The 21720-nt window shown below is 47.7% G+C and overlaps 1 protein-coding gene across 2 annotated transcripts in view; it reads left to right on the forward strand.

The window, feature by feature from the left end:
* LOC124555538 (centromere protein S-like) overlaps window positions 1-21720 on the forward strand; it is a 66569-nt gene that overhangs the window by 22583 nt on the left and 22266 nt on the right. Inside the window, exon 4 of one of the 2 annotated variants that reach the window (XM_047129494.1) lies at window positions 2638-3078. The exons of the other annotated variant lie outside the window; for it this stretch is intronic. Within the exon in view, the coding sequence (XP_046985450.1) occupies window positions 2638-2697 (60 nt within the window). The 3' untranslated portion in view covers window positions 2698-3078. Of the gene's footprint in view, window positions 1-2637; window positions 3079-21720 lie in introns of those variants that run through there. 2 annotated transcript variants of the gene reach the window in all.

Below are 21720 nucleotides of genomic sequence, written 5' to 3' on the forward strand. Positions count from 1 at the left end.
ACTCTGGTGCCTCCTAGGCGATGACCTGCATTATGACAGTGACTATTACAATGACTGCAATGGCAGTCATGACTCCAAACTTATGGCAGCACTGACACAGGCTCTGTGTCACTCCAGTGCCTCATGAGGGACAGTGCCGACGAGCTGGCTGCCGGTCCCTAAATACGGCTTTCTGCTGCCGATGTCTGCAGTTCTTCTTCCGCAGTAGCTCGGTGGAATATTCTGGTGTTGCCCAGCTGGAATAACTGACCCGATTACTGCCCTTGATGTTGACAATCTGGCATGCAGTGAACTGCTTCTTGTCACATCCTCCGCTGAGCAGTGACACAGCACTGTCCTTCGTGTTGCTTAACTTGGTGCTCCGCTGACCTAATTGTGCCGTGGTATCGTAGCATAGAATTGCACAACAGAATGTAACACACATAAGATTTCTGGCTCCCAGTATTCCTTTACATTTTAATTAACTTCAACACTGTAAAACTACTACCTTTGACTAACTTAATCCTCTTCTAAATTCTGCCTCTACATCTATTTACACCTGACTCTATTTATGTGGCTTTGAACCCTCTACCGATACTGGACTTGTATCATATTTACACAGTACACTTTCTGTGAAACCATATATTGCATCTTGTCACTACTAATTACACTACAGTTCTCCCTCCTATACACAATTGTTCCTTACAGTCCTGGAGCACACTTAGTCTTTGTCTTAATATCTGTTCAGTCATTACACTGCCTTGTCAGGGGGTGTGCCATTCTTATCAGTTTGAACCCATACGCTGAGGATTGAGAGGGGCGGAATTTGGGCAGCTCTTCTCGTGAACGAGAAATACATAACTCTGATTACCACAAGGAATATACAAGAGGCTGATGTTGATGAAGCAGTGAGTACCAATTGCTGTTGCTGCTTACTTCTGTAACTTTTCACGTGCTCTAAGAGAGAGTCCATGGTAACACAAACATGCTGGATAGCAATTGTCTGATATAGAGAAGTGAGCAGGTCCTCGTCAATGGTGTCATCAAGAAACAGAAGGTGTACGGGAGGTCAAAACCAAGGAAGGTAGGTCAGGTACATAAATTAAGGGATGGACCATACTGATGACTATGGTTCCCATTATTGTAGCTGGTAAGTGGAAAGAAAATTCTAATGCCAGCGCACATCCTTGCTCTGGGTTTTAGCATATACTGGTGATTCGGCCTATTATCCTGTTTCCTTCATGTTGCTTCTTCCTTTTTCTCCTCCTTGTCTGCAGTTCGTTTGCCCCCCTGGGATCACATGAGGCAAATTGTCTATATCCCCAGATGGGGAGCTGCAATTTAACTTTAGCCATTGACATCTCTATTATCTGGTAAGGGCCATTATACTGTGACACAAACTTCATTTTCCCCTTCAGCACATTCCCCTATGAATTTGTTAACATAACCCATTGACCCATATGGTACTTACATAACACTGCTTTCACTTCATGTGCCCTTTCCTGCTTCTCTAAAGGCTTTGTATTCAGCTTTTGTACTTGGCTCCAGATAGTGTCACTCACCTAGTGAAATCCTTCACTGAGGAGGTACCTCCTTGTGGTGGGGCTTTGCAAAACGCAGAGGAGGATGGCATCTTGTCCAAAAATTACTTCATATGGGGATAATCCTGTGCTCTGGTGAAGCTGATTTGTATGCAGTGACGACGCAGGTCAATAGGATGTCCCAGTTATGCTGGGAATTTATGTAAATCTCAACATTTTTGAAATTGTGATGTGGACTTGTTCCATGCAACTGTTAGCTCCAGGATGCAGACCACTCGTCTGTAATTTCTTAATCCACAACAGCCTGTATAGCTGCTACATTAACTCGGACATGAAATTTGTGCCCTGATACATAATTATGGTTTCAGGTGTTCCAAACTGAAGTATCCAATGGCTGGCTAGTGCCTGAACCACTGTTGTGGCTTGCTGGTCTGGCAAAGCTATTATGGAGATGTAACGAGAAAAATGTTCAATAATGGTTCATATTTAAGGATCCCCTGTTGGTGTTTGTGCTAGGGGTCCTAGGATGTCCAATTTGGAAGGGGTTATCAGCTTCCAGTAACCTCTGTAGTTTAATTTTGTGGTGATTAAGATCTGTCCTTTGAGCACATTGAATACTCAGTCCTCTGTGCAGAACTGCTGCTGTTTAGCAAATTGCTGACAGTCAAGGTCAGCGCTTTGTGCTGTCCTCTGTTAACTTATGTCAATGCCTATGAATTCCATAGTGCGTAACTTGCAGCCGAGTCCTTCCGCACTAGTGTGCGACCTTCCCAGACGATGTACTACATCATAATTGAACTCGCTTAACTGCAAGGCCCATGTTAACAATCTACTCATTGGATCTTTATGTCCTAAAAGCCACTTGTGCTGCGTAATCAGCTGCCACATTAAACCATCTACCATAGAGGTAATAACGAAAGTACCCAATTCGAAAAATCGCTGAGTATTTCCATCTCCGTAGTGGAGTAATTTCTTCAGCATTATTGAACTACTGTGAAGTGTATTCAATAGGTTGCTCCTGTCCATCTACTTCCTGACACGAAGTAACTCCTAAATCGCTTGAATAACAAGAAAAATTATGAACATTATCACCACCTGTCTTCAATTTGTTTTGCAGAGCCAGCAGGAGCCTCCCAGCAGAGACATCAGGAGACTCTTCATATACCTACAACAGTAAAAGAGAGGAAGACGTACTCCACAGCTTCAAATATAATTGATGTTCAGTCAAATAATAGTGGTTAAGAGACCGAGATGTTGGACCAAAGAAATGTCATCTTCTTACCCAATTACTTGAAGGAAAACAGCAGAGAGAGAGAGAGAGAGAGAGAGAGAGAGAGAGATGACAAGAAAAGAACAAAGCATAGAATTAATTTGTCGGTTCCGGTGGAATGGGAACACTCTTAGACAGCAGAATAAGCTGTGGACATTATGTGAACAACCACACAGGTGGGATTGGAAAACACTTCAGCTCAACATGTATCACCTACATCTTTGCTGATTACCTTCTCAGTTATCTTACAGTGGAAATGCAATGGCTACTATCTCCATGTGTGAGAAATTTGACAATCACAAACTATCCCACAATATGTATAGCAATACAAGACTCAAGATTTTTTTTGAAGATCATCTTCCTTCTCCTAAAAGGGTATAACATATGTGGCAAAAATATATTGAACATGGAATGAGCATCTGGAGATGTCTTGTACATTAGTCAAAAACCTTCAGTGGAAAAATTACCTATGCACAGTAAGCTTGAAGTGATAGACCTTAGATACAGTTGAACATAATGAAGCCAATGTGTACCATCTACTTTCCACTGACAGAGATATTATGTACAGATAGATGAAAAACTTAAACAGTTAGGCCCAACTTCAATTTTAGTGGGAGATTTTAATGGCCATAATCACTTGCGGGGCAGTGGAACAACTAATAGCTGACCACCACTAGAGAGATTATTCTCAGCTGTTGATCTCTGCCTAATAAACTTGGGAGTCCCAACACACGGCACCATCTATGGCTCCTATTCTGCAATAGATTTGACAATCCGTAGCCTAACTTTGCAGCACCAACATACATTATGCACAAGGACCACGAAGATAAGAGAAATTACTGCTTGTGTGGAAGCATATAGACGGTTGTTTTTCCCATGCTCCATTTGTTAGTGGAACAGGAAAAGTGGCTAGTAGTGGTCAAGATACCCTCCACCATGTGCTGTATGATGGCTTGTGGCATGTATATGTAAACAGATATGATCCAGTGGGACACCCTTGTAATGGTGGAAATTACCCGATTATTGTATCAGTGCCAGTCCTACAACCTAATGATAGTTGATCACATTAGTCATTGTAAAGAGCCAATTGGAATACTTTCACCAACAAAGTGATTACAATAAAAATTATGAAGAGGCTCATGAAAGAAGTACAAGACACAATGGAAACAATCATTTAGACTGTGAACAGTAAAATACCATTCTTTTGAGGTCATCCTAGATGGAAACATGTGCCATGTGCCATGACACCATATACCCAACTGGACACGTGTGGTGCAAATTGTGGTGGAGTAGTTGACTAAAATACAATAGCAGAATATAGGACATCCTTGAAGGCAGAATTAGGTCCTGCTCCTCTGACACTGTTGAACATTCAGCGATATATTATACATAAATGTCAGCATCTAAGAATTAGCGTCATACTTTCACTCAGAATTGCCTTTTAACAAGGTCTTTCATCTAAACAGACTTGGCAATCTACAATATACTCATTATAGCGCAGGAACTAAATAATGCTTTAAAACGAGAGAGAGAGAGAGAGAGAGAGAGAGAGAGCAGTGGGAGCAAAAGAGAAGAGTGAGAGCGGAAATCAGATGATTGGCATCCGTACATAGGCTTGGGTGGCGGGTCTGAACTGCCACACACTGGTGAACTGTAACACATAGGTTAGGGGAGGGCACATTTTGGATCAAGGTTTAAACATGTGGGCATAAGGGGGGAAAAAAGTTGTATTCCCAGAACGTCTTCCGTTCCACCACATATAGTTGGCTCTCAGAGCCGTCAGACTCCACCTGCCCCCTTGCTCGTGGGGGGCACCCTCCCTGTTGTTCCTGCACTACCTACTTCAGGAGCAACACCCCCCGCACAACCATCGGGGATGTCAGTTCGTACTTCTCAGCCGGAGAAGCGTAAGCCTTCTTCGGCTTCTCTCACGAGGAATGGATTCCTTGGGTCACTCCCTTTCCAGGTTCCTACCAGTGGCAAAGCTGACACCCGCCATTGGCTGAAGCAACCACAGGTAGCTAGTCATAGGGCTTCACGGTCCTCCTCAGTCCCTGAGACTGAATCAGTGAAGCCCTCCCAGCCAGACAAACCTAAGGAGCAGCGAGAGAAACCTAAAAAGAAAAAGACTCAAGAACCAAGGCACTGCGGTAGCACCCACACCACCACCACCACCACCACTATGTACAAGCTCTGTCTCTGAAGATGTGGTGGAGCTTCTGGCATCCGCTGGTGACCTAGATCTCCCTGGGCCCTCGGACACAATGGATGTCGATCGCACAGGTACTCATCTGGTGGCAGCAGGTGACCTTAAGGTGTAGACTGCCCCCATTGAGTGTTTCATACCTTCCCAGTCTCTTGATCACGTAATCCTCCAGTGGAATTGCGGCGTTTTTTTCCACCACTTGGCTGAGCTATTGCAACTGTTCAGCTTTACACCTGCTATCTGCATTGTCCTCCATGAAACCTGGTTCCCAGCAATGTATACTCCTGCCCTCCGTGGCTACAAGGATATTATGGGAACTGTAGCGAATGTAATAGTGTGTTAGGTGGAGTTTGCATCTAGATTCTGAACTCAGTATTCAGTGAACCTGTGCCCCCTTCAAACCCCTCTTGAAGCTGTGGCTGTCAGGATAAGGACGACACAGGAAATAACTGTCTGCAACGTATATCTTCCTCCAGATGGTGCAGTACCCCTGAACGTATTGACTGCACTGATTGATCAACTCCCTGGGAGATTCTAACATGCACAACCCATAGTGGGGTGGCGCCATGCTTACTAGCCGAGATAGGGAGGCCGAAAATTTACTGTCACAACTCGACCTTAACCTCTGCCTCGTAAGTATGGGTGCCCCCACACATTTCAGTGTGGCACGTGGCACATATTAGGCCATTGATCTCTCAGCTTGCAGTCCTGTCCTCCTCTCATCTATCCACTGGAGAGCACATGACGACCTGTGTGGATTGACCACTTCCCCATCTTCCTGTCACCCCCCCCCCCCCCTCCCCACCAATCCTTCCCTGGCATCATGCCCATGGATGGGCTTCAAACAAGGTAGACTGGGAAGTCTTCACCTCTGCTGTCACCACTGAATCTTCCCCATATGTTGCCATTGATGTTGTCACTGAGCAGGTCACTACAACAATCGTTTCTGTGGCAGAAATCATGATCTCTCGCTCTTTAGGGTGTCCCCAGTGAAAGACAGTCCCTTGGTGGTCTCTGGAAGTCGCTGAGGCAATCAAAGAGCGCCAGCGAGCTCTACAGCGACATAAGCAGCACCCTTTCCAAGAGCACCTAATAGCCTTCAAGCGGCTCCGTGCCCGCGTTTACCAGCTTATAAATCGACAGAAGCAGGAGTTTTGGGAGAGGTACGTGTCAATCAGTGGGTGCCATACGCTACCTTCCCAAGTCTGGGCGAAGATCAGATGTCTTTTTGGGTACCAGACTCCATCACGTGTCCCTGGCATTAACATCAATGGCATGTTATGTAGAGACACAAAAGTGATTGCCGGGCACTTTGCCGGGCACTTTGCGTCGGAGAACTACCCACCAGCCTTTCACACTCTCAAATGGGGGATGGAATGGAAAGTCCTCTCGTTCACTACACGCCACAGTGAACCCTGTAACGCCCCATTTACAGAGTGGGAGCTCATCAGCACCCTTGCACATTGCCCCTCCACAGCTCCTGCGCCCGATTGGATCCACAGTGAGATGATTAAACATCTCTCATCTGAGTACTAGTGACATCTCCTCTTAATCTTCAACCGGATCTGGTGTGTTGGTGTCTTTCCATTGCAATGGTGGGAGAGCACTTTCATTCCTGTGCTCAAACCCGGTGAAAACCTACTTGATGTGGATAGCTACCGGCCCATCAGCCTCACCAACATTGTTTGTAAGCTGCTGGAATGATTTGTGTATCGGTGGTTGGGTTGGGTCCTGGAATCACGTGGCCTACTGGCTTCATGCCAGGACGGCTTTCAACAGGGTCACTCTACCACTGATAATCTTGTGTCCCTAGAGTCTGTCCTCTGAACAGCCTTTTCCAGACACCAACACCTGATTACCGTCTTTATAAATTTATGAAACGTGTATGACACGACCTGGCGACATCGTATCCTTGCCACATTGTATGAGTGGGGTCCCCAGGGCCCGCTCCTGATTTTTATCCAAAACTGCCTTTCTCCCCATACTTTCCGTGTCCAGGTTGGTGCCTCCCATAGATCCCCCGGATTCAGGAGAATGGTGTTCTGCAAGGCTCCATATTGAGTGCGTGTCTATTTTTAGTGGCTATTTACAGTGTAGCAGCAGCAGCAGCAGCTGTAGGTCCATCGGTCTCACCTTCTCTGTATGCGGATGACTCCTGCATTTCGTACTGCTCCTTCAGTATTGGTGTTGCTGAGCAGTGTCTACAGGTAGCCATTCAGAAGATGCAGTTACGGGCTTTGGCCAAGGCTTCCAGTTTTCAGGCACGAAGTTGTGTGTCATGCATTTCTGTGGGTATCACACCATTCATCCAGAACCAGAAATTTACCTTAATGACGATCCACTCACTGTAGTGGAGACATATCAATTCTTAGGACTGGTTTTAGACACCCAGTTGACTTGGCTGCCTCACCTTTGTCACCTTAAGCAAAAGTGCTGGCAGTACCTCAATGCCCTCCGTTGCCTGAGCAACACCAACTGGGGTGTAGATTACTCAATGCTGCTGGAGCTCTACGGAGCTCTTGTTCAATCCCGCCTTCATGGTGGGAGTTTGGTTTATGGTTCAGTGGTGCCCTTAGCGTTGCGTTTACTTGACCCAGTGCACCGCTGTGGCGTTTGACTAGTGGCGGGAGCTTTTAGAACTAGTCCGGTGATGAGTGTCCTGGTGGAGGCCAGAGTTCCTCCATTGAAGGTTAAGCATGCACAACTGCTCACCAGTTACATTGCACATGTTCGTAGTTCTCCTGCACATCTGAATTGCCGTCTCCTTTTCCAAACCACAGTGGTTCATCACGCACATCGGTGACCCAGGTCTGGGCTTAACATTGCAGTTCACATCCGGTCCCTTCTCTCTGAACTGGAGTCCTTCCCGTTACCATCTCTCCTCGAGGTCCATTCGCGTACACCTTCATGGTGTCCAGCTAGGCCGCAGATTCTTCTGGACCTTTCGCATGGCCCTAAGGACTCCGTTAACCCTGCTGCTCTCCGCTACCACTTTCTCTTGATTCTTGACGTGTACTGGGCCATGAAATGTTCTATGCCAACGACTCGATGGCTGATGGTCACATAGGCTTTGTGTATATACATGTATGATATATTGAGCAGCACTCCTTGCCAGGTGGCTGCAGTGTTTTCCCTGTGGAACTGGCAGCCATATCTCGTGCTCTTTAGCACATCCGCTCATGCCCTGGCAAGTCGTTTCTCATGTGTGCTGACTCCCTGCGCAGCCTATAAGTTATCCACCAGTGCTACCCTTGCCATCCTTTGGTAGCATCCATTCAGGAGTCCATTTATGCCCTGGAATGGTCCTGTCATTCAGTGGTGTTTTTTGGACTGCAGGACACTTCGGAATCCCAGGCAACGAACTTGCCAACAGGCTGGCCAAACAGCCTATGGGGAAACTGCTTCTGGAGATGGGCACCTCCGAAATTGACCTGCGTTCTATCTTATGTTGCATGGCTTTTCGGCTTTGGGAAACAGAATGGCATAACAGTATGCACAACAAACTGCTTTGCGAAGGACTTTTAACTTTCCCAGGTGGGCCTTCGGTGTTGGGTGACAATGCCTCAACAGCAGCTTTAGTTTTATGTTTTATTCATGAGGGTGGGTTTTATCATTTGATTGTAGCTTTAGCCTTTTCCCCTTTGTCCCTCTGTGTCCTCCGCCCTAGTGCGCCACAGGTCCCCCGCCACCGTAAGCTCTGTGCTTCAGCAACCACCATGCGGTGCAGCGGTGGAATGTTGCGTGTTTCAGAGAACAGGGACCTTGGCTTCACTGCCTGGACTGCGAGGAAGGTTCGTACCTCTCCAAAAAAAAAAAAAAAAAAAAAAAACCGGCAACCTCAAGGTGTGCTCTGTGCTGAGGTGGTGAATGCCTGTTGAGGTAAAACAGTCTATAGCAGGCAACCTCTGGGGCACCTTCCACTCCCAGTTGTATAAGACTTGTTCAGGCATGTAGGGCTCTGCCTGGGTTGACGATTGTTTCCCTAGTGTGTCATGGGATCCCTATGAAACTTGTCTCATGAAGCTACTACTCCTCCTCCCTGCAGGTCAGGGGGTTAGAATAGGCCCGAGGTATTCTTGCCTGTCGTAAGAGGCGACTAAAAGGAGTCTCTTACGTTTCGGCCTTCATGATGGTCCCCTGTAGGGTTTGACCTCCATTTTTCAAAATTTTCATGAAGAGCAAGCCAATTGGGGAAGGGTGCCTTACACGGTACATTGTGTCCATGTGCTGAGACCTATCGCGTCGTTCGCCGACATGGATCTGCATTTCTGCTCATTCTCCAACTGTTTGATGAGGTCACCCTCCTGGGTGCATACTTTTCCATCAACTGTGCAGTATTGTTTTCTTCACCGATGATGATTATGATGGACTTGTTTGCTTGGTTGCACATGATTTCCGGCACGGTAGCCAGTCTGCTGTGGTGGGTTGCCATGTACCCTGCTGATGCGTGCGCAGTTAACACCCCATGTATGTCGAGGAGTATATGCCTGTCACCCTGGCGCATCGGGACTCGTGGCAATGGCCATCCTGCCAGGTGGCCTTTGCTGTGGCTGGGTGGTGCCCGTTGGGAGGGCCCCTGGTCGGAGTGGGTGACATCAGGGCGGATGACACGCCATTAAGTGTAATACGTCATCTCTTGCTGCCGGTCTGCCGTCAGCAGTCTCTAAGTGGGCAAAGTCTTACTTCAATGCTAAGAAATATGACCCCAAATTGTTCCCCTCCGTGGCCACACCATGGGAGGAGTGCCAGGCTAAGGATGGTAGTGAAGCTCATTTGCCCTGGTACCTCGCATGTACGATAGTTGATGGGGAACGTTTCATGTCCGTGAAGCCTCAGTTTTTTGTGGAGCATTTGGAGGGCACGTTTGGGGAGGTGGAGAGTTAGTTCAAAATGCACTCTTGGTCAGTCTTCATAAAAACAGCGTCCACTGCCCAGTCACGAGCATTACTCGCTTGCGACAAATTGAGGGATATTTGTTACAATCAGGCCGCATAAGAGCTTAAATATGGTACAGGGTATTATATTCCACATGGACTTTCTTTTGCAGTCAGACGACGAGCTGTGTGCCAATTTAGAGCGGTGAGGTGTTCATTTCGTCTGGCGCGTCCATTGGGGTCTGAGGGATAATCAGATTGCTACCGTTGCCTTCATCTTGGCCTTCGAGGGTGACACAGTGCCCTAAAAGGTCAAGGTGATGGTCTACTGCTGTGATGTCAAGCCATGTATCCCTCCTCCGATGCGGTGCTTTAAGTGCTGGAAGTTTGGCCATATGTCTTCCTGCTGTACTTCCAGCGTCACATATTGAGATTGTGGACATCCATTACATCCCAATACTTCATGTACCCTGCCTCCCATCTGTGTCAGCTGCGGAGAGCATCATTCACCTTGCTTGCCAGATTGAAGGAGGAAATTTTGAGCACCTACATCCTGTGGCTATGACCACCTCTTATGCCGCCACTAGAACGGTTGTCGTCCCATCAGTTCCTTCCTGCTGCCTCTCAGAACCAGAAGACTGCACCTGCCCCCTTGCTGGTGAGGGGACACTTCCCTCCCTGTTGCTCCCCCACCACCTGCTTCAGTAGCAACACCCCCCCCCCCCCCCTCCCAAACATCGGGACATCAGTCACCACTTCTGAGCTGGAGAAGCGTAAGTCTTCTTCGGCTCCTCTCGTTATGGAGGGGTCCCTTGAATCAACCTTCCAGGTTTCTGCTAGTGGGAAAGATGACACCCGCCATTGACTGAAGAGTCCAAAAGCAGCTGGTCGTAGGGCTTCATGCTCATCCTCAGTCCTGGAGACTGAATCAGTGAAATCCTCCCAGCCTGGGAAACCCAACGAGCAGCGAAAGAAATTGAAAAAGGAGGTCCCCAAGACCAAGGGTATTGTGGTGTCACACCACCACTACCTACAAGATCTGAAACCATTCCTACTTCTGGGCGATCTTAACGCCCATAAACCTCTTTGTGACCTAGCACCGTGTTTAGTGGCAGAGGCAGAGATGTCGAAACTTTAGTGCCTCAGTTCGGCCTCTGCGTCTTAAATACTGGGGCCACCACACATTTCAGTGTGGCTTGAGTTAGCTACTCGGCCATTGATTTACCAATTTGCAGCCCAGGACTTCTCCCATCTATCCACTGGAGAGTACATGCCGACCTGTGTGGTAGTGACCACTTCCCTATCTTTCTGTCACTCCCCCGGCATCATGCCCACAGACGCGAACCCAGATGGGCTTTAAACAAGGTTGACTGGGGAATTTTCACCTCTGCTGTCACCGCTGAATCTCCCCTACACGGTAACATCGCTGTGATGGTTGAGCAGGTGACTAGCACAATTGGTTATGCGGCAGAAAACATGATCCCTCGCTCTATAGGGTGCCCGAGGTGTAAGGCAGTCCCTTGGTGGTTGCCAGAAGTCACCGAAGCAATTGAGGAGTGTCGGCGAGCCCTACAGCGATATAAGCGGCACGCTTCCCTGGAGCACCTCATAGCCTTTAAACAGCTCCGTGCCCGTGTTCGCCAACTTGACAGACGATGGAAGCAGGAGTGTTGGGAGAGATACATTTTGACCATTGGGTGCTGAACGTCACCTTCCCAAGTCTGGGCAAAGATCAAACATGTCTTCGGGTACCAGACCCTGATAGGTGTTTCCAGTGTTAACATAAATGGCGGGTTATCTAACGACGCAATCGTGATTGCTGAGCACTATGCTCGAGCCTCTGTGTTGGAGAATTACCCCCCCCCCCCCCCCCCTTGCCCCGCCTTTCGCACTCTCAAAATGCGGCTGGAAGAGAAAATTCTCTGGTTCATTACACGCCACAGTGAATCCTATGATGCCATATTTACAGAGTGGGAGCTCATCAGTGCCCTTGCACATTGCCCTGACACAGCTTCTGGGCCAGATCAGATCCACAGTCAGATGATTACACATCTCTCATCTGACTACAAGCGACATCTCATCATCTTCAACTGGATCCGGTGGGATGGTGTCTTTCCATCGCAGTGGAGGGAGAGCACCATTATTCCGCTGCTTAAACCCAGTAAAAACTTGCGTGAAGTGAATAGCTATCAGCCCATCAGCCTTACGAATGTTGTTTGTAAGATGCTGGAACGTATGGTGTGTTGGCGATTGTGTTGGGTTCTGGTGTCACATGGCCTACTGGCTCCATGGCAGGGCGGCTTCCGCCACAGTCGCTCTACCACTGATAATCTTGTGTGCCTAGAGTCTGTCATCCGAACAGCCTTTTCCGGACACAAACACCTGGTTACCGTCTTTTTAAATTTACGAAAAGTGTGAGAGACAACCTGGTGACATCATATCCTTGCCACATTATACGAGTGGGGTCTCTGAGGCCCACACCCGATTTTTATCCAGAATTATCTGTCACTTCGTACTTTCCATGTCCAAGTTGGTGCCTCTCATATTTCCCTCCGTATCCTGGAGAATGGGGTCCTGTAAGGCTCTGTATTGAGTGTCTCTATATTTTTAGTGGCCATTAACGGTCTAGCAGCAGCTGTAGGGCTGACTGTCACACCTTCTCTGTATGCAGATGACTTCTGCATTTCATATTGCTCCACCAGTACTGGTGTTGCTGAGCAGCGCACACAGGGAGCCATCCACAAGGTGCAGACATGGACTCTAGCCCATGGTTTCCAATTTTTGGCCACAAAGTCATGTGTTATGCACTTCTGTTGGCGTTGTACCATTCATCCAGAACCAGAACTTCACCGTAATAATGATCCACTCACTGTAGTGGAGACATATCGATTCTCAGGACTGGTTTTAGACGCCCGATTGACTTGACTTCCTCACCTTCGTCAGCTTAAGCGGAAGTCCTGGCAGCAACTCAATGCACTTAGCTGCCTGAGCAACACCAAATGGGGTGCAGATCGCTCTATGCTGCTGCATAAAAGCTACTGTCGTCTAGCGACAGTAGCTTGTAGGACAGGTCCAATGACCAGTGTCCTTGTGGAGGCCAGAGCCCCTCCATTACCGGTTAGGCATGCACAACTGCTGGCCTGTTACGTTGCAACCATTCATAGTTCTCGTGCGTATTAGAATCACTGTCTCCTTTTCCCACCCACGGTGGTTCATCTCCCGCATCAGCGGCCCAGCTCAAGGCTTCCAATTGCGGTTCGTATCCGATCCCTTCTTTCCAAACTGCAGTCCTTGCCTTTAACACCTATACTTGAGGTCCATTCATGTACACCTCCATGTGTACTCCTAGGCTGTGGCTTCGCCTCGACCTTTTACATGGCCCTAAGAACTCAGTTAACCTCACAGATCTCCGCTCCCACTTCCTGTCGATTCTTTACGTGTACTGAGGCCCCGAAGTGGATTACACTGCTGGCTCGATGGATAATGATAACATTGGCTTTGCATATGTCCATGGAGGAGACATTGAACAGCATTCCTTGCCCGATGGCTGCAGTGTTTTCACTGCTGAGCTGGTGGCTATATCTGAGCTTTGAGCACATCCGTTCATGCCCTGTGGAGTCATTTCTTCTGTGTACTGACTCCTTGAGCAGCCTACAAGCTATTGACCAGTGCTGCTCTCGTCATCCTTTGGCAGCGACCATCCAGGAGTCCATATATGCCCTGGGATGGCCCAGTCGTTCAGTGGTGTTTGTGTGGGCCCCAGGTCACGTCGGAATACCAGGCAACGAACTTGCCGACAGGCTGCACAAACAGGCTATGCGGAAACTGCTTTTGGAGATCAGCTTCTCTGCAAGTTACCATCCGTTCAGTACTACGCCGCAAGGTTTTGCGGCTTTGGGAGACGAAATGGCATAACCTCAGCATGCACAACAAACTGCGTGCCATTAAGGAGGCTACGAATGGGTGGAAGTCCTCCATGCAGGCCTCTCGCAAGGACTCTGTTGTTTTCTGCCGGCTCCGCACTGGTCATGCTTGGGTGACAGTTGCCTCCTGTGCCCTGACCCCCTCACTGTCGGGGCGGTGCTCATCTGACAGTGGCCCATATCTTGATGCTCTGTCCTTCTTTGGCTGCCCTGCGACGGAGCTTTCAGTTACTGGACTCGTTGCCATTAATTTTAGCTGACACGCCTTGTTGGCTAATTTAGTTTTACGTTTTATATGTCATGGTGGGTTTTTATCGTTCTATATGTGTTTTAGACCATGTCCTTCGTTCCTTTGTGTTCTGCACTCTAATGCTTTTAGGGTGGATGTTTTAATGTGTTGCAGAGTGGCTGGCTTTTCCTCTTTATTCTCATGGTCGGCCAGCCCCGGTCATCTATGCTCTTGTTTTTACTCCTTCTACCTGTTTCTTGCTTCTCCCTGTGGTTTTCTTTTCCTGTTTTGTCCATAGTAGTGTTGGTTGTCCTTCTGGTTCTTCCTTTTTCTTGTTATTGTGCTGTACACCTTCTTTGTTTTCTTCTTTCCTTGTTTATTTGTTTTACCGGGAACAAGTTACCTACCATTGACATCGCAGTTTGGTCCCGCGCCCCCTTCTTTTAAACCAACCAATCAATCCAAACCAAGGTAGTATCCCAGGGGGTGAGAGTTCTAGCATGATAAATGCGCAGGGTGCCCTTGTGGTTCCTGTTAACTCGCTTGGCTTAAGACGCCTTGGGGTAGTACAGGGTGGTTGTAATATGTTTAATGCCATTGTTAAAGCAAAACCCTTGAAAGGTCTTGGAGAGTAAAGCCGGCATGTCAACACTCACCAGGCTCTTTGGAGGACCAAAACAAGAAATGATCTTTGATTGTTGCTGGACCGTGGTCTTGGCAGTGGTTCACCGCATAGGTAGCAGCCATGCGAAACGGGAGAAGGTGACCACAGCTACAACGATATACTTATTGCCCCTTTTGGTACGAGGTAGCAGACCAATATAACTGATAAACATACAATCCGGAGGGTATTGCTCCTGTTAGGATTTCAGGAATACTCTATGTGGTCCCGAGTTGGGTTTGGTGCACTTGCACTGATCACAGTTTATGACATAGCACCGAATGTCATAATATAATATAGACCTGAATAGTGTCTTACGGATCTGGTTCAAAGTCATACACAGGCCCAGGTGTCCACCCACTGGTGAGTCATGGAAATAGCAGTGTACCATCTTGACCAGTTCCCTTTACCGAACCAGACTTGCTTACAAAGAACACCCTTCTGTAGGCAAAATCCAGGAACCATCTCTCCTCCTTCCAACTGATTACAGAGCAGACCCCAGATCGGATCCTGGGACTGTTTGATACTAAGATTGAAGAAGAGCCTGGGTGTTTTGGAGCGAATAGTGTTCAACTGTAGGTCCGACTTTGTATTACTCTCTCCTTCCTCTGACTCTGCTTCAAACATGCGACTGAGTGCACCCCTGACATAATTATCAGCTCCCCTTATATGACTCACTCGAAAATGAAAGGCTGAAATACATACTGCCCAGTGAGCAATATGACTACTCTTGCAGGGCTTGGCCAAGACCCAGCTCAGTGCCTGGTTACCTTTCTCAATTATGAATTCTTGGTGTTCAAGATAAAAACTGAACCTTTTGAGGGCAAATAGGATTGCCAGAGCTTCACATTCATAGATGGAGTAATTACGGGTGGGATCGGTAAGATGCCGGGAAGCGTAGGCCACTGGGTATCTTTCTCCTTGGTGTTCTTGCAGGAGAATGGCAATAATGCCAGCATGAGAGGTGTCTTTTTTTAGACAATAAAGGTACAGCTGAATTCGGGAATGGCCAGGACCGGGGGGATTAGCAATGGCAGTTTTGAGAGCCTGAAAGGCCTCCTGCTGCTCCTTTCCCCAGACAAACTGCTCATGCTTGTTACGCAACTCATTAAGAGGAGCCACTATGTGGGCAAAATTTTGAATGAACTTAAAAAAATTGCCATTTCCCACAAAAGGGGCAATACCCCACTTATTACGTGGAGGAGGAAATTCTCTTAGAACCTTGGTCCTGTCCTTGTCAATGTGGATCCTATTGACCAAAATAAAGTGGCCCAGGAATGAAATATACAGTCTGCACAAGGTGATCTTTGATGGTTTGACCATAAGACCCTCGGAGTGCAACCAAGCAAAAACTTGGTCCAAGTGTTCCAGATTTTTGGAGAAGGAGCGACTGAAAAAAGCAGGTTGTCGAAGCAATTGTAAACACAGGCAAATTCCAAGTCACCTAACACATTGTCTAAAAGACGGGACAAGACTGCTGCCCCTGTGGTGGGACCAAATGGAATATGGTTATTTTCAGCCAGGTTCCAGTCCGTACAAAAGGCACTGACCGGCTTAGACGCCTCAGCGAGAGGAATCTGGTAATAGGCCTAGTTTAAACCCAGGGCAGTAAACACCATAGCCCTGAGAAACCATGTAAAGCAATTATGGAGATCAGGTAAGGGCACAGATTCTAAGATCACCTTCTTATTCAGTGCACGGTAATCAACCACAGTTTGAAATTTCCATGTTGATATTGTGTTATCCAGATTTTTTATACCAGTTTCCAACTTACCATTCAAAACACACATTCAACTCGTATATGGATTAAAGTAGAACTGTTTTTGTCGATGACTTTGTCTTGGCACTTATTTTCCCAAATAAGTTTTCTCTCTCATCAGAAAATTCTTGGTGAAATTCTCTGCAATACATATGTTCAGCAGATGGTGCCACAGCTGTGATTTGTATTATAATGCGACACTAATGCATATTATCTTAAGACCCCCACTTTATTGAGATGTTACTCCATCAATTGCTGAATGAAGTAACACCAAGCCTGCCGCTCCCATGCAGCTGTACATATAAATAATAAACAGAAATTCAAACAACACTGTGTCAAAATGTGAATAGGAACGTCTTGTGGTGAACAGTTTGGAATCGAAATAAGATATAAGTAAGTAATCACACATCTAAACTACAAGTGCTGCCTAATATCTAAACATGTTTATAAATTTGAATAATGATTGGTCTCTCCATGGGCAACTCCCCCACCCCCCACCCCACCCCCCACCCCCCACCCCCCACGTGGCTCATGCGGGGCCCCTGAGCTATTGCAGCCCATTATTCCTTCCTGGCCTGCATTTCTTTCACCATGCCTCTCCCTCCTCATCCTGGCTCCTTCACTGCCGCCCCCTCCTTACCATCTCTCGGAGTTTCTGCTTGTGTCCACCTGGCTATCCACCTGGTTTTTTGTATTCCATGCAGTTTTGTTCCTCGAACCTGTTCTTTCATCCATTTTTGTGTTTTTGGGCCCCCTTAGGGTTTGACCTCTACTTCTAAATTTTCTGTGTTTAGTCTGAGCCATTTGGGGAAGAACTCCCTACCTAGCCTCTACAGTGTGAGGTACTGTAGAGCCCCCCCCCCCCCCCCTCCACTGCACTTGGTCACCAGCATGTGTAGCCATTTATTATGGTGGAGCCGTTATGTACCCATCAGGCTGAGCCACCTGACTACACAGGGATCAGACTTCTGATACCTGAGCTGTTGCCTCCCCATGTATGCCTAGGAGTGGTTGCTTGTCGTTCTGGAGTCTTGTAACTCCTGGCAACGGCCACTTTGCCAGATGGTCCTTGCTATGGCTGGGTGGCACCGATGGGGAGAACCCTTGATTGGATTCCGTGGTATCAGGGCATATGCTTTGTGCGTGAGCATATCAGTCTGCAAAAATCCAGCCATTCTCAAATAGTCATCTCTTAGAGTTGTTGTGGATCACTGAATGCTGCTTCATATGACAGTGCAACCTTCCCTTCCCTGACTACACCCTGGGAGGACCGCCAGTTCGCTGCCTTGGGATGAAACACTTTCCCCATTACCTGGTGTGTACTATGCCAGAAAGGGACACAAAGCCGTTGTTTTTTGTGGGTAGTATTGAGGACAAGTGTGGTGAAGTGGAGTCTCTCAGTGAGATGGGACCAGGCTCCCTGTTGATGAAAGCTGCTTCTGCAGCCCTTTGTGCTTGTGATTGCCGTGACAACATCCTGATGTCTATTACCCCTGACCAGTCTCTGAATATTGTCCAGGGAGTGATTTTTCATAGGGACCTCATCCTGCAACCTGATGAATTCCAGGCTAATCTGGAGAGATGTGGCATTTGTTTTGTTTGATGTGTGCAGAAGGGTCATAAAAACAACTGCAGTGATACCGGCGCCTTTATTATGGCTTTTGAGGGGGACACCCTCCCATAGGAAGCCAAGGTTGTGTGTCCCTGATGTGATGTGAAGCCGTCTGTCTCGCAACCCATGAGGTGCTTTCGGTGCTTGTGTTTTGAGCATACGTCTTCCCACTGTACAGTGGACCCTATGTGTGGTGACTGTGACAATCCACTCCATAAGGGAAGCCCCTGTGTTCTGCTGCCTCTGTGTTACACCTGTTGTGACTGCTACTCTCCATGTTCACAAGATTGCCCAGTTTACAAGAAAGAAAAGAAGATCCAAGAGTAATAGTCCCTGGATCGTCTATTTTATGCTGAGGCTCACCAACAATTAGATTGACTCCACCCAGTGTAAACAACTTCTACTTTTGCCTCTGTTACATACTTCCCCATCCTACCTCTTCCTTACCCCAGTCCTGTCCCCCTCTCATCTCACCCTCTCCTGCGGTTCCCATGCCCTCCCTCTGAGTGCTGCTCCCCCTGCGTGGTCAAATATGTGCCTCCCATCTTTGCTGACTGCCAGTGGTGCCCCCCCCCCCCCCCTCACCCCCAACCGCCCTCCGACTCCTCTCCCCAACATCTCTTAGGTCAGATGCCTGCTACAACAACTTGGCCACAAGGTGCACCATCTGCGCCCCACAAGCTCACACACTCGTTCAGGTTCGGTTCTGTATCTCGCGGAAGCCGGCTCTCCCCCCTCTTTGCTCTGCGCCCCCTCAACCTCTGGAGGAGGAGGAGGGGGAGGAAGGAGAAAGGAGAAAGGAGAAAGGAGTAGTAGACCCAGGACACTTTCGCCACATGATAATCTAGTGGAATAGTAATGGATAATACATCACCTATTGGAAATAAGACAGTTTGTTTCCTCGTATTCTGCATTCTGTCTTGCTCTTCAGAAAACATGCTTCTGTGATGACCACTGTCAAACATTTTGTGGTTATTGGGCATTTTGTCGGAACCGTGCTGGACCCAGGATAGTGTCTGGAGGGGTCTCCACTTTGGTTCACACAGGTTTCATTAGTGACTGGATCACCCTTTGTACCAGCCTGGATGCAATGGCAGTAAGAGTGCGAATGACCCCAGCAATCATCATTTGCAATGTCTACCTCTCTCCAGGTAGGGCACTTCCTGATGTTGACCTGCCTACCTAAATACAACCACCTCACCCCCATATCTCCTCCTCGGGAACTTCACTGCACACCACCCCTTATGGGGGGAGTGCCACTTCAATGGGTAGAGGTCTTCTAATTGATAACTTTGATTTCTCTCTCCTCAGTGACAGTTCCCCTACACACTTTAGTGCTCCTCATGGCACATTTTCTGATTCCGATCTCACGATCTGCTCCTCTCGTATCGTGGCTTCCCCACATTGGTCACCCCATGACAATTTTTGTGGTGGTGATCACTTTCCGGTGATTCTATTGTACCCCTGACGCTGTCAGACAGACAGCCCCCCACGTTGGGTATTCCACAGAGCCACTTGACCTTTACATATGTCTGCTGGTACCTTCGACACCTCTCTCTCGGATTGCATTGGTGCGGTCGTGCAAGACATCTCTGCCACTCTTCTCCATTCCACTGGCACTACTATCCCCCTATCCACAGGTCCCTGTCACCATTGACCAGTACCAAGGTGGACCAAGGACATGGCATTCGCTATCGGGGACTGCCGGTGGGTGCTGTAGCGATTTCAGCAACACCCTTCACAGACCAACCTTATCGCTTTTTAATGTCTCCATGCTAAGGCTTGCTACCTTGTTAAGCAGAGTAAAAAGGAGTTCTGGGAATGCTGTGTTTTCTTCTTGGGAATGTATACCTCTTCATCACAGGTTTGGTCAAAGCTCCATAGCCTTGTGGGCCACCAGCAACAGTCAGCTGTCCAGAGTCTTACCTTACAGGGTGCTCTGTGTACTGATCCACTGGTCCTTGCCGCTGCAGGGGGCTCGCTGCTTTTTGGTGGGGTTTGTGCTTGCCTACCACGGGGCCATAGCCTTTGCAGCGTCCTTTCGCTTCCGTGCTCTGTGTCTGTGTTCTTTCTGTTCTTTTCCCCCTCCCTTGGGGAATATGTCTGGGATGTTTTTGGAAATCTGTTCTGCGTTTTCAGTAGTCAATATCAGAACAGTCTCTACACTGTTTCTCATTCCTTTTTTTCTTTCTTTGTTCCCCTTCTCCTATCCTTCCTCCTCTTGAGCGTTTGAGGTTCCTCTTTTTCTTCTTCCTCCCTGTGGACGCTTGAAGGCCAGCCCACACGTCTGAGTGTAAAAGGTGACTGTGTAATGCATAATTCCCAGCCCCGAGTTGACAGGCAGGGTTCACACGTATCCCCAGGTTCAGGCCAGGTCCAGGAAGGGGTGACTGCCTGACGTGCTACCGATTGGTCCCTCTGTCAGGTGGTCCGGAGTACGTACTGCAGCCTACATCCTTCTGAATCTGCTTAGTGTATTCATCTCTTGGTCTCGCTCTACGATTTTTACCCTCCACACTGCCTTCCAATACTAAATTGGTGATCCCTTGATGCCTCAGAACATGTTCTACCAACCGATCCCTTCTTCTAGTTAAGTTGTGCCACAAACTCCTCTTCTCCCCAATTCTATTCAATACCTCCTCATTAGTTATGTGATCTACCCATCTAATCTTCAGCATTCTTCTGTAGCATCACATTTCCAAAGCTTCTATTCTCTTCTTGTCCGAACTATTTATCGTCCATGTTTCACTTCCATACATGGCTATGCTCCAAACACATACTTTCAGAAACGACTTCCTGACACTTAAATCTATACTCGATGTTAACAAATTTCTCTTCTTCAGAAATGCCTTCCTTGCATTTGCCAGTCTACATTTTATATCCTCTCTACTTCGACCATCATCAGTTATTTTGCTCCCAAAATAGCAAAGCTCGTCTCTTTCCCTAAACTAATTCCCTCAGCATCACCCGAGTTAACTCTACTACATTCCATTACCCTTGTTTTGCTTTTGTTGATGTTCATCTTATATCCTCCTTTCAAAACACAATCATGAGGTATTTTCCTGCAGTGAGCCAGTCATCATCTTTACAGTCAACGTCCATGAAACATAAATGGAATGAGGCTAATGATTCAAAGACTCTCCCAGCTGCACCACAGTTCCTCGTGGTGTCACGTACTGAAGACGGCCTGTCCTTCATTATGGTAAACCCATTTATTACTCAGAAAGGTGTTGATGCGATTGCTGACCCTGTGAAATCCTGCTGTCACTAACACAATGGCACTTGTGCTTTTGGAGATGGCTCCTGATTCTCAAGCACAACTGCTTGCAGCTTCACTCCTCCATGGCTATCCTGTTCATGTTGAGGCCCATCAAACGCTGAATTCTTTCCGTGGCATTATTTACACTAGGCTGCTCAATGGTCGGATCGAGGCAGAATACCTCTCTGATGTCATTGCAGTCCATCGGGTGTTGAGGAAGGTAGATGCTGCCTCAGTGCCGCCCCCCCCCCCCCCCCCCCCACACACACACACTACTTCTCACTGTTGATAGTGATAGTGGTGCTTCCGTCAAAGATCAAAGCAAGCTATGAAGTTATCACTCAGGCAGTACATTCCTCATCTGATGCGCTGCTACCAGTGGTATTGTTACAACCACACTCAAGTGT

This window comes from Schistocerca americana, chromosome X (assembly GCF_021461395.2).
Source record: "Schistocerca americana isolate TAMUIC-IGC-003095 chromosome X, iqSchAmer2.1, whole genome shotgun sequence".
Lineage (NCBI taxonomy): Eukaryota > Metazoa > Arthropoda > Insecta > Orthoptera > Acrididae > Schistocerca > Schistocerca americana.